We start from the raw sequence: 15,690 nt of genomic DNA on the forward strand, positions 1-15,690 counted from the left end.
GAATGGTTAGTAACCGGCTGGTCCACTTCCTGAAAGAGAACCAATTTCTAGCTCGGTTACAATGTGGTTTTCGGTCGCTCGTTCGACGATGGATCATCTGACCCTTCTATATAGAGACGACCATCCGTGAGGCATTTGTGCGGAGACACCACTGTCTGTCTGTCTTTCCTTTATCTAGAAAAAGCCTACGATACCACTTGGCCGCATGATATGCTGCTAGATATCCACTCGTTTGGAATACAAAGTCGTCTCCTTAGATGTATTGCAAATTTCCTCAAAGGCAGAACATTTAGAGTTCAACTTGGAACAACTCTGTCATGTCCATTCGTGCAAGAGAATGGCATGCCGCATGGGTCTGTTTTGAGAGTCACACTATTTCTGGTAAAGATCAGTTTTGTGGCTACTTCCATCCTACTGTCTATAAAGTACTCTATGTATGTAGATGATATTCAGTTATCGTGTAGCTCCACAAACCTAAGAGTATGCGAGCGACAAATTTAGCTGGCGATAAATAAACTAGTGAAATGGTCTTCATAGAACGGGTTTAAATTTTCACCAGAGAAAAACGGTCTGTGCCCTAGTCTCGAGAGCCAGGGGAGTGTTTCCACCACCCTGCGATGGCCACGATCTTTCTGTGCAGTCCTACCACAAATTTCTTGGGGTAATATTTGACAAAAAGCTCACATTTCTGCCTCACGTAAAACGCTTGAAGGCCAAATGTACAAAATCTCTGAATCTAATAAAAATATTGGCACACAGGACTTGGGGTGCCGATAGGAAAACACTGCACAGGGTATTATACATTTCGACAATCCGCTGAAAACTTGATTATGAGAGCTTTGTCTACGGTTCAGCTCGTCAGTCGGTATTGAACATTCTAAACCCGATACATCATCAAGGACTACCAGTGATATTAGGTGCTTTCAGAACCTCTCCGGTTGAAAGCCTTTACGTCGAAGCTCTTATCCGACCTGTCTATAGTCAATAGTCTCTAGAAAGGCATTCATCTTGGCATTCATCTTGGGGAAATATATGTCCTCAAAGTCAAAAGTTATCCTCTGCACCCTGCACTTTCTTGTATCAAATGAACATGTTTTGGACGCCTTTTTATCAATGAACCCGTATCTCCGTTCAGCATGCGACTTGCAAGGCATGTTGAACAATATGCTTTTATTCCCTATAACTGTTTTGCTGTGGAATCAACTAAGGGGATTCCTCCGTGGCAGTCGCCACCACAATTGCTCATTATTGACAAGTGTGACAAGCATGAAACCCCTGCGCAAGTACTGCAGCAGGAATTTGAAGATATCAAACAAAGTTTCCCAGAACACATCGAACAGACGGCTCAAAGTTCAGCACTGCAGCAGCATGTGCCAAGGTGTCAGGTACATGTACACGACCTTATGACCGTTGAAGAATGTGGCATAAATATTTACAGCAGAGGTTTATGCAGTCATTTTAGGTTTAAATTTCATATTGCGAACTCACATAAAATCATCTGTAATATACACAGACTCTCTTTCCACTCTGCAGGCCGTATGCAACGTACACAAACAGAAAAAAGAACACCTGGTACAACGAGCACGATATTTGGCTAGCGTGGTGCTAAACCGGGGTAAGTTCTGTTGGGTGCCAAGGTACACTGGCATACAGGGCAATGAGCGCGCAGATCGGGCTGCTGCAGCAGCAGCCCTTTCTGCTGACATCACCCCCTGCGAAATGCTCTGTGAGGAACTCTGGTCAGCCTTGAATAAGGCGGTCAACCTAAAATGTTGGCAGCATGTGGGCTCTTGGCTCGCAATGCTCTTCGCACACTCGCTTGATGGCGGTACACAGGCGATTAACTTGAAAGAGCAGGAGGAGGAGGAAATATCTGTTTATTTACAAACATTGGAGCTGGGTGACACCCATCAGGGGTCTGCTGCTCCATTTCTGGAAAGCGTTTCAATTACGCATGAATAAAATAATAGACATACGGAACAGAAGACACATGCGACAACACACACACACACAAATTGCATGGCATGTGTACATGGCTTGAGATGTGAGGTAACTCGCGGTGCTGATGTGATTTTAATTTACGTACGTGTTAGTAGCGGGTGTTGATACGAGAGTCTTTTAAGTATGTAGTTGCACAATGCTGCTAATGCGGTCGTCTGACTTGAAAGAAATCGATTGCTTATTGCGTTGAACATGTTTCGGGAAAAGCTACATGATATTTTTTTCCCCAGTAAATGCTTCATTATGGAGGTAATCTCATATGGAGAGACTCCTCCGTAAGAACGTATGCTCCCGGAAAAAGTGTATTAAACGTAAGTCGTATAGTGAAACGCCGTGTAAGAGAAGCCGTCGTGTGACTCTAAGATCTTAATCCCTAAACCTCATTCCTGTCTGTGAGCTCCGGTGTGGAGCATGCAAACAGTACTGAGAAAGCTGTCTATTCTTCCTGGGCGTTGTCCCTGGCAATAGCATGAGCAAACATTATGTCGCTACAGGGGGAACTGATCAATCCGTCAACAGTTAACATGCACACGGAAAAGTCTGAGGTAGAGATTCGTAGTTATCTCGAACAAAATAGTATACTGCTGTTGCAGAAAAACGTTCTAACTTGAAAAATTATTAAATGTACATTTGCGCATGTGCATTAAATTATGCCTTAAATGCGTATTATCTCCAGGCCAGGATCAATGTGAAATAATATATCTTGGTTTTAAGTGGTGGTATACTTTATGCACGCTAACTATGCGAGGGAACATAAATATCGTACGGTCTTTAGACACATTCGGCAACGAGATGCCTATAAGGTTTTGCCCAAAGAAGGGTCAAAAGGAGCAGCATAGTATTTACGTTACTTTTATTTGGTAGCGGTAGTGGTATCGCGTTAGCTTTTCAAATTCGTAGCGACGCTGGTATTGCGCCTTTTCTTTTTTTTTCTTCTTTGTTTTTTTTTTTTTTTCGAAATTTCGTGGAGCGGTATTCCGTCACTTCGTTTTGGTAGCGGATACAACACTGTATAGTAATCAAGCTGTCATACTTCTCTAAATATACCGCAACAGCCCCTCAAAGAAAAAGGAAAGCGCCAAAAGATCGCATAGTCCAAAAACGCTAAGACCAAGGCAGGATAAGCTGACAGGCAATGCGATTAGACCATTTTCGCTTCCCAGCCGACACGTGGGAAGCTTCGTTTTAAAGTCGCCAAGGATAAAACCTACATCCCACGTACAGACTCAGGGACGCTCATGTTCGCGGATCATCTTAAAGAGGTTATGTCCCCCCATATGAGACTACTGAGGAACCAAATCAACAACAGAGGTCAGCAAGAAAGTAGAAACGCGCTGAAAGCTCTCCAGGCAGACGGTGCACGTGTACTAAATAGGGAACAAAACTTGTTTCGGTCGCCTTTGGATGAAAATGAATCCGATTACAACGGGCCTCTGGTGCGAAACAGAGTGCTCAGTCCCCATATAAAAGCCGTTCGGAACTGCTGGGTGTTACTTGAGCCGACAAGGCGCTGGGCATCCACTATGGCTCCAGCAGCTCGGAGCTCGCAGGTGAGACCCTTCATGGATTATAGACAGCGCTGCTGTGTAGTATTGGTAAACGTGTTCGTAGGCTGTCCACAAACCGCAGCTACCTCGTCAACGGTTTGTAACTTTCTCGGTCTTCTGAACGTCATATTGAAGTTACGAAGGGAATTGCCTCAGGACGAGAGCCGCCGATATTTCGAACAGAGACTGTTCTTCTTCTGGGCGTTTCCGTTCGAAATACCTGCGGCTGTCGTCCTGAGGCAATTCCATTCATACTTCCTTACCGGTTCGTTGGACTTCTACCCGTCTACGCTCATTATTGAAGTTACGTTTTATTTGAAGCTTCAAAAGTGCTAGAGATTTATTACGGCTAATATCGCAGTCGTTCTGCATTAGACTTTTCTAATTTCGCGGGGGCCGGTAAACCCATCTCTGCACCCTATAACAGGTAGACGACAATATCTCCATTTCCTTTTTGAAACCAACCAGAAATGCGAGGCCTCGGAAAAAAGCTGGAAAAGTAATCATTATTCGTCTGTCTTTTTTTTTTTTTTTTTTGTCGGGAAAATTGTCCAAAATTCCCAATCCTCAAATACGAAGTTCTAGTTAAAACATAAAGTGAAGTTAAAACATAGTGCATCACCGAGGCATATCTGTTCGTTCTAGTTTGTCTATTCCACTTTTTATTTATGTGGTAAACAAACGAACCCTTTTTCTTTTCTTGCACACTCTAAATCTTTTCACACCTTTAAAGGTGTAACAACGTGCATGGCGCACGCCTTTTTAGGTGTAATTTTGGTAACATCATAATGGGGCACCCGTTTCGCACAAATTTTCTTTACTCGGGTGTTGTCTGTACTCCAAAAATTTAGTCTTGCAACATCTCAACATTGTTCAACAGTATTGTATAGACACTTGCGCGTGCTCGATTATCGATAGCGATGCATATATGCATTAGCTCGTACCTACGACATCCAAGACATAATGAAAGCAAGATTTGCAGTGACACTTGATCTTTAGTAATGCTTTCCAAATTTTGTAAAATATCATCCTGGAGATGCAATGTTACGCAAACAGGTTGAATAGTTCATAGCGCACACCTTTAAAGGTGTGAAAAAGTTTACAGTGCACTTCTTCTTCTTCAAAATTAATTTTGAAAAAGCCGTTCTTCCATTTCAGTAAGTGAAAATTAGCGCGCATTCCACGTAACAACTTTATGCGTTAGCTCTGGTCAAGCCTTGCGCTTACAATTGACCTAAGCTTGTTGCATTTCGTATCTGCGTGCTAAAGAAATAACCCCTATGTTTGTTCTTTATATTTAGGGCTACGCGTTTTCGAGTTTAATCGAAAAATACCGAATATAGAGGGACATTCCAGGAACGGTGACAGAGATAAATTGCTGCACATGCCCAGCAAGTTGATGCAGATCAGAAAACCATACAGAAATACGATGGTTGTGAAAAAATGTCCGTATACTTTATCGTTAGCCGTAAAACCACGCCGCAGCGAACAATGCCGAATGAGCGTCGTGCGGATATTACATTGTGATTTCTATTCGCCGAAAACTGTCGGCTAAAACATGTACACGGCAAGAAAAACATCGAAAAACGCCGATTTCGTGAAAATCAACAAACATCGAAAACATACGCCGAATCCGCCCAAAAATAAAAAAACGAAAACGGAAAATCCTATTTATATAACACCCTAACGTGTTCTCTAATGCTCGCTAATCAAGCTAGGTCGTACAATAGTGAAAAGTCCATTTCTTTCAAATTTAAAAATAAAAATGCGTGAATAAAGAACAGATTTCTTATTCTTTTTTCTTTTTCGCAGTTAAAAATAATCGTAAATTTTGCATCATTAGGACGAGTGCCTCTTGAACTGAAATCGCAAGGTTCAGTTCTCACAAAATACTTTAAAAGAAGCTCTCGTTCAGCTATATATTGAAATGGCACGAGTTTACAGTATTCTCTCAACGGTACAGCATTAGCCAATTCTCTCCGAGATGTGGCTATTTCTCAGTTTATCTTCATTCTTTATTAATTCTGTTGTTCCTTATTTTGCGACTTCAACAGACATATTCCATATTTAGCACGAATGGAATCCTTGCTCAGAATCTCATGAAGAACGCTCACATAAGGTGAAAAGCACAGGAGCTAGGTTTGATCTTGCTGAACACGGAGTCTGCAGTCTTGCTGCATCAGTTGCTTAGTCACTACCATTGCAGTTGAGCGTGCAGAAGAGAAATTGTGTTAAAAGGGGGATTCGCTATCGGAAACAGTAACGAATGCCAGAACGCAGAATGTTATCTTAATTATGCAGAAACAGTAAGGGCAATTGAATCAATAGAGAGAGCTGGCGGACCGGCAACAGGTTACGATATTCCTTCCGAAAAACGCGATAAGACAGTCGTGCTCATCCTTCAGAGCTGGTTGTCATGGCATTGAGGGGTACCAATATGAGAACTCTGTTTATCGTGTAGTTTTTGACTCACTCGGCCCATTCATCATCATTATGTTGTTGTTGTTGTGGTTGACTCACTCGACTTCTCATGTTGTACATCTCCGAACACTGACATGATAACTGTAAAATGGTTTTCAGGCATTGTTCGCGTGTTTTACTACAGGGTTATTCTAGCAAGCGTTACACATTTCGATCGCACTGTAAAAATAGAAGACTAGGTTTGACCCATCCCAAACTTTGCAGACTGATAGCCATTTATCTGAAGTTTCATTCGAATTTTTTTGTAAGCGCTATGGTCATGTAGAAAGAAAATTAAAAATAAAGCAAAATCTCGCCCCATGCATTTTCAATGGCCTATCCCACGTAAACACCGCCATTTTTTCTTGTGTCCGCTTCACATTCACATCACTTCACACAGGTAGCGCTGCCTACAACGATGTGACATGCAGATTCTGAGGTTATGCACTGCTCATGTTCAAGTCCTCTTCTGCATGCTGGTGCCACCTGTGTGTGGTGGAATGAAACTGAAGTGCACACAGCACAAAATGGCTGCTTTTGAGTGAGATAGGCCATAGAAAATGCATAGAGTAAAATTTTGCTTGATTTTTAATTTTTCTTCTACAGGACCATAATGCTCGTAAATAATTCCAACAAAACTTCAGACAAATAGTTACCAGTCTGCAAAGTTTGGTGTAGGATAAATCCCGTCTTCTATTTTTACGATGCGATCAAAATGTGTAACGTTTGCTAGACTAACCCTGTAGATCGGAAGCTGTTCACGATAACGGTTCTGAAAACATAATAAGCCAATCGCCTTATTCCTTTGAGGTGGATCACATCACGTTGCTCATCTTTGACTTGACAGTTTCGTTTATGGTATCGCTTTCTGCGATCTGTGCGATCTGCTAAACTCTCTACGATGACACGAGAGACGTGCTTTTCATCTTTTATAGCAGGTGCAGGAAATCCTGTGATTTTGCTCTTCTTATTTTATTTAGTAACGAGTAATAACTTATTGTACTGACCCTTTTGAGACAGACATTCGGTCGTTTGACGTTTTGTACATTTCCTTGCAGACGTTTTGTACACTGAGGTATCTTGTCCTCAGTATATCCTTGCTTGTCTCGTACGCTTCTGTTGAAGAATCCGAGGGCGACAGCAGAGACGACGACTCCTTTGAAGACATGGTGATTCGGTGGAACATCTCTCCAGACACTCTACAACGCTTGCGCGCGCGGAGGGAAGCCAACGTAAGGCCGTTTGTACCTCGCAGGGGCAATCAGATCCAGGGTGACGACGCCGTAGCCTTACAGCCGTACAGCAACTACAGAGATGTTTGGATTTACGGCAAGAAGGACGCTCACTTCAACCCTTGGGGGGGAAAGCGAGACGGTGCACACACTCTTTCAGGGCTCGACGACAGTTCCGGCCTTTGGAGTGAAAAGAAAGACAATTTCAATCCCTGGGGTGGGAAAAAAGAAGCAAGCTTCAATCCATGGGGAGGAAAAAGAGATAACTTTAATCCATGGGGAGGAAAGAGGGATAACTTCAACCCTTGGGGAGGTAAAAAAGATAACTTCAATCCCTGGGGCGGCAAAAAAGACAGCAGTATTTTTAACCCTTGGGGAGGAAAGAGGGGTGATGGCTCCAAAGACAAGGAGCTCAGTTTCAACCCTTGGGGAGGGAAGCGACAAGATGGTCTAGGTACTATTTTCGGACCGTGGGGAGGAAAGCGTGAGAATCTTTTCAATCCATGGGGAGGCAAAAGAGGAAAAAGTGAAATGACGTTCAACCCGTGGGGAGGGAAGAAAAGTGAGTTAGCATTCAGCCCATGGAAGTCCGCGTCAGCTCGCATCAAGCGCGATTCTACAGTCAACACCGACACGTTCATCCAGCGTCATCAGGAGTCATCGCCAAGACCACTGTAAGAGTCTTGCCGCCATCGAGGGTCAAGTGCCTGACTGCTCTGCTAGGCTTTGTACGGAGTGCCGGAACGCAGATTTTTGACAAGCGTCACGCAGGAGTCCGCCGTTCGACGTCCACAAGTTTGTTATGACCAATGAGAGAAACCAAATACGGTAGAAGCACTCCAATAACAATAAAGGCTTCTCTGACATACACTGAATATCTCCTGGTGGTTTATTTAGGAACATAATACAGTGCGTTCCATCGATGCAGTTCCGTCAGCGCGTTCCATCGTTGGAGGAGTACGGTTCAGCCAATTTTTTCTTTCAAAGATTTCAATCTGTCGCTGAGGAAGCTCCCTACATGTGGAGAGAGACCGGTGAGATACAATTTACCTTTGATGAATTCCACTAGTAAATGTGCCAACCCTTCAAGAATAGTACTACCTTCAGCACTTTGTTCACAAAACAATCACTAGGTGAACATTTTTTTTTAATCACATCACATCACATCACATCGTTGAAAGCCAGGGAATTTTGCGTGAGTAATGTGACAGAGACACGATACATGGGCAAAACTAAACACGCGTAGTGATAAACAAACGGGAAAGAGGCACAGACGACCACGTCCTTCCGTATTTCGTTCTGTTAATTGGGTGATCATGTTTCGAAGGAACCCACAGTCTCTGCAGGTCCTTATACTTAAACTGTTAAGTATATTGACAATGACAAGGAGGAGACCTGAGACAGAAGAAAAATTAACAGATAACAGGCCTGTCTCAGGTCTCCTCCTCGTAATTATAACCCAACTAGTCTGCGCCCTTTCACTGTTATCAATATTGACAATGTGTCGTTCATGGGGGGCAGCACATGTTGGTCTTATATCGTCATCTTTATCAACTGAGTGATGAACCAGTCGCGTGTCTCGTGAAGGTGGTGGTGGTGATGATGAAAGGGCTCGCCGTTGTCGGTCTCACAGAGGTGGGAAACGTCACGACTGACGCCCTGGGGGACGCCTTGTGCGTCCTGGGCCGACTTCTAAGGTAACTGTGCCGAGATATGTCTGAAAGCGTGTGAGGAAAACCCAGGAAAAACCCCAGATAGCACAGCTGGCACGGCGATTCGAACCGGGTACCTCACAGTCTCGACGTGATATGTCCAGCACGCTAACCATTGAGCTACGGGAGGTGGAAAGGGAAACTTGATCTTTTTCGTTAAACCTTTGTGAACATTACCGTCAGCCACATCGTGCTTGGTCCTGTTCGTCGTCGAGCCACTGCGCACAACCTCACAGGTTAATAGCCCAACATCTGTCGACACATGATTGGTAGTCCCGCATAACACAATTCCTTCAAGCTGCTATACTCGCGTTCAACATAAGCAGGAAAAGAAATCTAGTCTGTCAGCACTGAAAATATTACTGCGCCCCAGATAGGATCGCTGGACGGGCTGGACCCAGGGACTCTGTGGTCATGATGGCTCCTCCGCTAGATAACGTGATTCATCCTACTTCATCCACGCTTTCGCTGCAGCCAAATCAAGACCCATTGGGCTGACAACTGGAGAAAACTGAAGCCGATAGCAGCGCCCCGTATTTTTGCCCGCACTGTAGTTCGAACCGGCACGTCTGTGCTACTAAGGTGAAAGACATGTGCAGCAAGCAGTGGCGGCGGAACGGGGGGGGGGCAAGGGTTCATTGTTCCCCCCTGATATTCCTAGGGGTGTGCAAAATCGTCATTACCACCTCAAGTGGGCTAATTCAAAATATCTCAGGGGCAAACAATCCTGTGATCATGCACCTTGTGAAATTCGTAGTCAAACTGAAAAAGCATTCGTGTGCCGCACGTTTCTTTGCGTTTCAGTTTCCTGAATCGAATGACGCTATACGCAGCTCCTAGCTGAAGTATCTACAATACGTGCCGGATCGTTGACTTGTGTGTTTTTTCTTCGTGTGTGTGCGTGCGTGCTCACATGTATGCAAACGCCAGAAAGAGATTAAACGATGTTCCTACCCCCCTTCTCACGCCAAGAATTTCTAGCCACAGATACCGCAGTACATCTGGGTTAGGACATTGAGGGGGGTGCCAACCAGGGGCTTGTCCCCCCCCCCCCAACTCAAAACGTTCCGCCGCCCCTGGCAGCAAGAGTATGTGTGCTCCACGACGGCACAAGTGACACTTATGTGGCATCAAATTCGGTATTGGCTGTCAAGACTGGCCGCATGACATTATACGCTGTATATGGTGGCGCTGCAGCGCTGCAGTATTTCTCCTGGTGCGCTATAGGCCATTTGCAAAAGTTCCAGGGAGTAACGCGCACCCTGGCAGGGTGTGCCGGGAAATGCTGCGCAAAACCACGGCGATTTGCTATAGTCTCCGGTCGTCGTCGTCGTAGTCGTCGTACTGGTGCATGCGCAGTCGCTGTCGTTTTGCACAGCATTTCCCGGCATGCGCTCCCCTGGCGCGCGCTGCTTTCTGGAACTTTTGCGAATGGCCTATTGGGTCTCCTTATCTCCAACGGCGCATGTAGTTGACGGACTATCGTATGCAGTGTGCAGTGTTTCCCTAAGCGCGGATTCTGACCCTGCTGTTATTAGTCATTCTTGAAGACAAAACAAAACAAAAACAAAGCAGGAAGAATGAAAAAGCGCGGAAGGGACGAAGGACGCTACGAGCACAACGGAGCACCGCGGTTTCCCTTACTTACCAAGCTCTATTACTTACCAATCTTCTTCGGGATAGATTTTATCTTTCCAAAGATGCCGGATTCTTCATCCATTCCCACTGTTGGGAAGTATAGCGTTAGATTGGACAGGGACGAACAGAGCATATTCAGAATAGAAATACTGATGCAGGGAGGAGGAGTTGCACATCACCACTGTTTCTTATTTCTGACTGGAACCTTACTTTGTTCATGTCGAGGCGCTGCCTCCTGAAAATGACGAGTAAAGACGCTTATGACTCTGCTCAGAAGTATTTTTAGCTTCGTAGCTTCGCTTTTTGTATTAGGCCTCATCTCGTGCGATACCATACACACCCACATTAGAGCTGTGGGATCTTGAAATAGCGAACAGTCTTCGTCGGATAAGACTCGCAAGCGTTCGCACTCGCTCCTACCGATATTCTGTATCGGACTTCGCATCCTACCAGCTGCCAACCTCCATCATCCTCCGTCGACATCACGCACCGCCCTCTGAGCGAGAATTGCGCCGTAAAAGTAATGCATACTGGAACCTAGCTGGAAGCTGAACTCTGGTTACCTTGTGTAGGAGGCGTAGAACACAAGAGTTCAGGCGCCGTAAGGTCAACGGGAATGATAGGAGGAGCAGAGAGAGAGAGCTGTGTTGTCTTCTCAGTTGCCGTTTTAACTTTGTGTTATCGTAACAGATTCACAGATAGTGCTAACGTGGGAGCACTGTAATCGTTTTGTTGTCACTCGTTTCTCAATTTACCTTGGGTCAAGAGCCCTGATCCAGAGGGCCCCTCTCACACCTTCGCGACGCGAACAGATAAAGTCAATATGTCGTCCCCTTCAGAAAACGGCCGCAGACGATTTCAAACACGGGGTTTCTGTGGCTACCAGTATCCATAGCGGACTCTCAATGCTTGCATCATGTCGGTTGAGCGATCAGACCGTGTTTATCTGGGTGGCATTACCAGGACAGAGCTTCGGGGCAACCACATTATTTTACATTACGAATTCACTTCTTTTGACAGCGCTGGCGCTTACATAGTATGCCACACACAAAATCTACACAGAAACTTCGCGTGAATCGCGTCAGTTTATGCCAAACGTAATGCCGCAAAATCAGCAAACACCTGTGACGTGAATCAATGTCTCGTGACCTCCCGCCACACCTGGTGTTGGTGTGAACAGATTGCCGCTGTTGGCCTCACCATTGTGAGATCTGCGTCTCGAAGATGGGAGATGGAACGATGGTGGTCATGATATAGGAGGCGAGGCTAGGGAGTGGTTAGTATGGAGTCTAAACTCGTTTCTTTTTCTTTTTCTTTTTTTTTAGTATCGATAGATTGCACGTAAGGTCACTTAAGCAGCATTTAGCAGCATCGGGACGTTCTCAACTGTGCATTTGACGGTCTATAATCCTTGAGAAAGGGCGCGTGAGAGCCCCGTACTCTGGAACTCTAGGTGTCTACTCTATCTCATCGTGACTAAGCAGCACAAGGACGCGGACAAAGAAGGAAGACAGGACGACTGCTTACTCTCAACTGACAGTTTTTACTACACAAAACATGTTTATATACACAACAGAAGGGCTCTCTCTATCTCTTTGCAGCGACAAGCTGTTTAGGGCTCAATTTCCTGAAGATCCTGTCCTGTGCCTACGTCGCATCGCTGAAAACCCAGCGCGCCCCCGCAGGTGTTTCTCTCTCTCTCTTGGCGCGAGATGAAGCGAAGAAATGAGAAACGAGAAAAGGGCGCGAGATGCGGATTGATCATTTCGGAGAGTCACGTTGGCCGTGACGTTGGCTTCACGTGCATCGAAGGACCAGTGATTGCCGCTCCACATGTTTTCTATCTTATTCGGCCAATACATATATCAAGTCGTATATTAAGCCGCGCCATCTTGCACCGTTTACCCCTCACCGTACCTTCTAGCTTCTATTGGAATAGTGGGTCTTCGGCAAGTGCGAAAAATTGAGATACAGAACTCCACCTATCGTAAGACGTCTCTATATGAGGCAGGTTGTCGCACATTAAATCGTTCTCATAAAAGATGCTTACCACTGTCGTCCATGCATCACTCAGCACAAGCATGAGTGTCACCAACCCGATTATCACAGCAGGCTTCATTCTCATCCTAGTTGTAATTTGCAGAGACCTACGAAAACGGGACTAAGTTAGGTTATTGGGAGTTGTATACCAGTATTGTGTAGTGTATGGCCCAAAAGGCTGCTTCTACATAGTTTCAATTAATATTCTTAATTTTTGTACAACTTGTGGTTTCCCGGCAGCAATCCGACACATTCTCGAAGACTGCAGCCAGTACGCACGCGAGCGACGGGCCTTTAAATGTCAACTTGAAATGCTGGATCAGAGGCCATTCAACATCTGCAAAGTTCTCGGCCCATGGAGTAACCCTGGACATCAGTGCCGTGCACTTGGCGCTCTTCTATCCTTTCTGAGGGCCACCGGCCTCTTTCACGTAGGGATTTCCTTCCCTCGTCATCCTTTCATGTGAACCTTTTTGGAATGGGGTACGGTCCTGCACTCAACGCAGGGAAACATCCCACATCATCATCATCATCCAATCATCTATGTTGTTGTTGTTGTTGTCGTCTTAATTTTTGGCCACAGTGTCCTTTTCAAAACTGTTTGTCACATACGAGCAGTTGCACTTGCACGATCACGTACACAACAGTTACACTGAGTGCGAGCGATAATAGGTACTAATGGCAGGGACTAATAGGTACATACTGGACGTGTGTTCCCGGGGCTGGGAGTGAACCTTGGGTCATCGAGCGGTCTGCCTCCCTAGACTGGCGGCAGGTTACTCGAGGATGAGGGACGTGAGAGGGCAATAATTTCCTATTGGTTGCATCAGTCCGGGAAGATAACGAAGCAGAGATAAAAAAAATGGAAGCGCCATGCTGAGTCAGTTGCATTTCACGAAAAATGCACGTGAAGATGGTAGTAAAGAAAAATATGAAGATGTAAGCCCCACTCAGCGTGAGACCATCCACTCCCGAGCGATTATGAAGAAACACATGGCTAGTAAACTCTTAAAATGATGACTCCTGGAGATGAAAGAAAAAATATGGAGATGTCTCAAAGGACTTAAAACTTCAGACTGGGCCTGTTGGTAAGGCATGGCAGAATAAAAGCTCTAAAAACACTCAAACTCAAAACTCAAAGGAGCACTATAATCAGCCCCGTTTTTTTTTCTTTTTTTTTTCTTTCTTTTTTTTTGGCGCGGAGTGTTCTTTAACGAATAAAATGACTTCCTGCGAAAGAACGATGCGCGCAGGTGAATTACAGAGCGAGCGCGAAGGCTCTGTTCCGCACACCTTTGAAGAACCAACCTTCGCCTCGTGAAAAGTAATAAATAATAATGCTAATGGTACCGTTATGTTATACGTAGGGTTTATCTACACAGTGTGGCTACATGTTGCACGTGCCTCAGGGTAGGACTGCGGATAATTTGGACCACCTGGGGTTCTTTTGACGTGCGCCGGAAATCTCCGACACACGGTGCTGGAAGCAATGTTTACCTCCCGCACGTTGCTACCACCCTCGGCCGGGATCGAACCCACGACCTTGAGCTCAGCATCGTGAAGAAAGCGCATCGCAGAACGAGAGGACATCGTGACGTATATCCTGCTCCCCTCACGTGACCGTGTACCGTACGGCGGCACAGCTCAAGCATGTATAAGCGGCACGTGAGCTGCGAAGAAAACACAAAGAAACAAGGCATAGAGCCTTCAAAACGTCACGCAGGTGACATCGTGTTGGTCGTCTACGGCTGCTTTCTCCGACTGTTTTTTTTTTTTCTTCTTTTTTAATTCAGTTACACAGCCACAACACACCGGAGAGCGAAAATATTTTGCATGGTGACTCCTGGTGGACAGCATGACAGATGAGGCAGGATTTCGAGAGACGTTATCTGTCACCTCATTGCACCTTTAAGGCCCAACAGCATCAGGCGTTTTTCGAGCTGCAGAACGCCAAGCTTTTCTCAGCGGTATGCAGCGCTGTCGAGAAACGCCCAAGGCTAGCCGCGTGGAGCGTTTCCACAACGCCGGGTGAACGGCGTCCCATGCGAGCGTTTCCGTACTCTCTCAAGGAAACTAACTCCACGCGACTTTATAAACACCTTTATTACGAGTGAAAAAGCGCCAAACACAGACTCTTTTGAGTGATAGCATATTATAACGAACAAGATACCGCAGCAATGCGCACGCACGGAGCCATCGGTCGTGAATCCCGGTCCCACTGTTCACTAGGGAACCCAAACCCACGAAGCGAACGCAGCATTCCAGTTGACATCTTCATCAATCGGTGGCACACTTCGCTTTGTGTTTTGCATGTTGGACGCTCACACAAGAATTACGTGTTTAAGATCCGCAATAATCCGCAAGCAAAATTATGGGTTCCCACTCCCCCCCCCCCCCCGAAGGTGAAAAGTAGACGCCGGTAACCCAAGCAATCTGAGCAATTACATGCACCATTCCAAAGCGCCTCATGCGGTTGGGACTTTGTCGAAGTACTTCAGAAGTCGACACTGTCAAGGTAAGGTTGCGCGGAGTTAGGAGCCTCGAAACGCGTACATTGGGTGCTACATCGATGACCCGAGCACAGAAAAATATATCTATTTTTTCCCCTTGTTTTGCGTCCCTCTATTAGTAAAACAAGAGTCATGCAAGTGGAACCAGTGGAAGTTGTAACCTAACTTTGAAGCACCAAAACTGTCTTAATTAGTAAGTAGAATAGAGTGGTAGAATATGAAAGTAGCTGACAATGTTACTTAATTCCCTTCAAACTCTTAAAAAATATGTATGAAGAACAAGAAAGTAATACTGTACCTTCGTCGTTGCCCTGGGAGGTCTAGAAATAAACGTGCGACGCGAAAATGCCGCCCAGCGAGCACAAAGACGACCTTCTGGGAACACTCGTCAGCAGCATGTTCCCGGCTACAGGGAGCTTGAATGTGTGCCCACCTGTTCATATGTTGAAAGATCTTTATGATCGTACGCGTTTTTCTTTGTCCCGTTTTTGCGTATCTCACTTCGGGGTATTGGGGGGCGGGGAGGGAAAAAAAAGTTCAGTCCTTCGAG

At 45.5% G+C, this 15,690-nt stretch overlaps 2 protein-coding genes across 3 annotated transcripts; one reads left to right on the plus strand and one right to left on the minus strand.

The window, feature by feature from the left end:
- The first annotated feature begins 3,509 nt into the window (after positions 1 to 3,509).
- Positions 3,510 to 8,105, plus strand: LOC135384019 (uncharacterized). The gene is made up of 2 exons (XM_064613274.1): positions 3,510 to 3,551; positions 7,067 to 8,105. The coding sequence occupies exons 1-2, from the start codon at positions 3,525 to 3,527 to the stop codon at positions 7,916 to 7,918; spliced, it is 879 nt and encodes a 292-aa protein (XP_064469344.1). The 5' UTR covers positions 3,510 to 3,524; the 3' UTR covers positions 7,919 to 8,105.
- Positions 8,106 to 8,111: 6 nt separating this feature from the next.
- LOC135384017 (uncharacterized) lies at positions 8,112 to 15,584 on the minus strand. Of its 2 annotated transcripts, none has more exons than XM_064613272.1 (5): positions 15,439 to 15,584; positions 12,641 to 12,737; positions 10,801 to 10,825; positions 10,618 to 10,677; positions 8,112 to 8,254 (listed from the first exon to the last, which is right to left on the minus strand). In XM_064613272.1, the coding sequence occupies exons 1-5, from the start codon at positions 15,579 to 15,581 to the stop codon at positions 8,205 to 8,207; spliced, it is 375 nt and encodes a 124-aa protein (XP_064469342.1). In that variant the 5' UTR covers positions 15,582 to 15,584; the 3' UTR covers positions 8,112 to 8,204. The 2 variants fall into 2 exon arrangements, with proteins under 2 accessions (XP_064469342.1, XP_064469343.1); XM_064613273.1 differs by lacking the exon at positions 15,439 to 15,584 and adding an exon at positions 13,334 to 13,440.
- Between the last annotated feature and the right edge of the window lie 106 nt (positions 15,585 to 15,690).

The sequence above is a fragment of the Ornithodoros turicata genome, chromosome 2, assembly GCF_037126465.1.
Source record: "Ornithodoros turicata isolate Travis chromosome 2, ASM3712646v1, whole genome shotgun sequence".
Taxonomy (NCBI): Eukaryota; Metazoa; Arthropoda; class Arachnida; order Ixodida; family Argasidae; genus Ornithodoros; species Ornithodoros turicata.

Bases quoted from the DNA above. Each gene is read 5' to 3' on its own strand.
- LOC135384019 (XM_064613274.1), top strand. From the start codon at position 3,525: ATGGCTCCAGCAGCTCGGAGCTCGCAG. The intron at 3,552-7,066 runs GTGAGACCCTTC...ATTTCCTTGCAG, and splicing joins CAGCAGCTCGGAGCTCGCAG to ACGTTTTGTACACTGAGGTA.
- LOC135384017 (XM_064613272.1), bottom strand. From the start codon at position 15,581: ATGAACAGGTGGGCACACATTCAAGCTCCCTGTAGCCGGGAACATGCT. The intron at 12,738-15,438 runs GTACAGTATTAC...CCGTTTTCGTAG, and splicing joins CTCCCAGGGCAACGACGAAG to GTCTCTGCAAATTACAACTA. The intron at 10,826-12,640 runs GTAAGCATCTTT...CGTCATTTTCAG, and splicing joins GTGATGCATGGACGACAGTG to GAGGCAGCGCCTCGACATGA.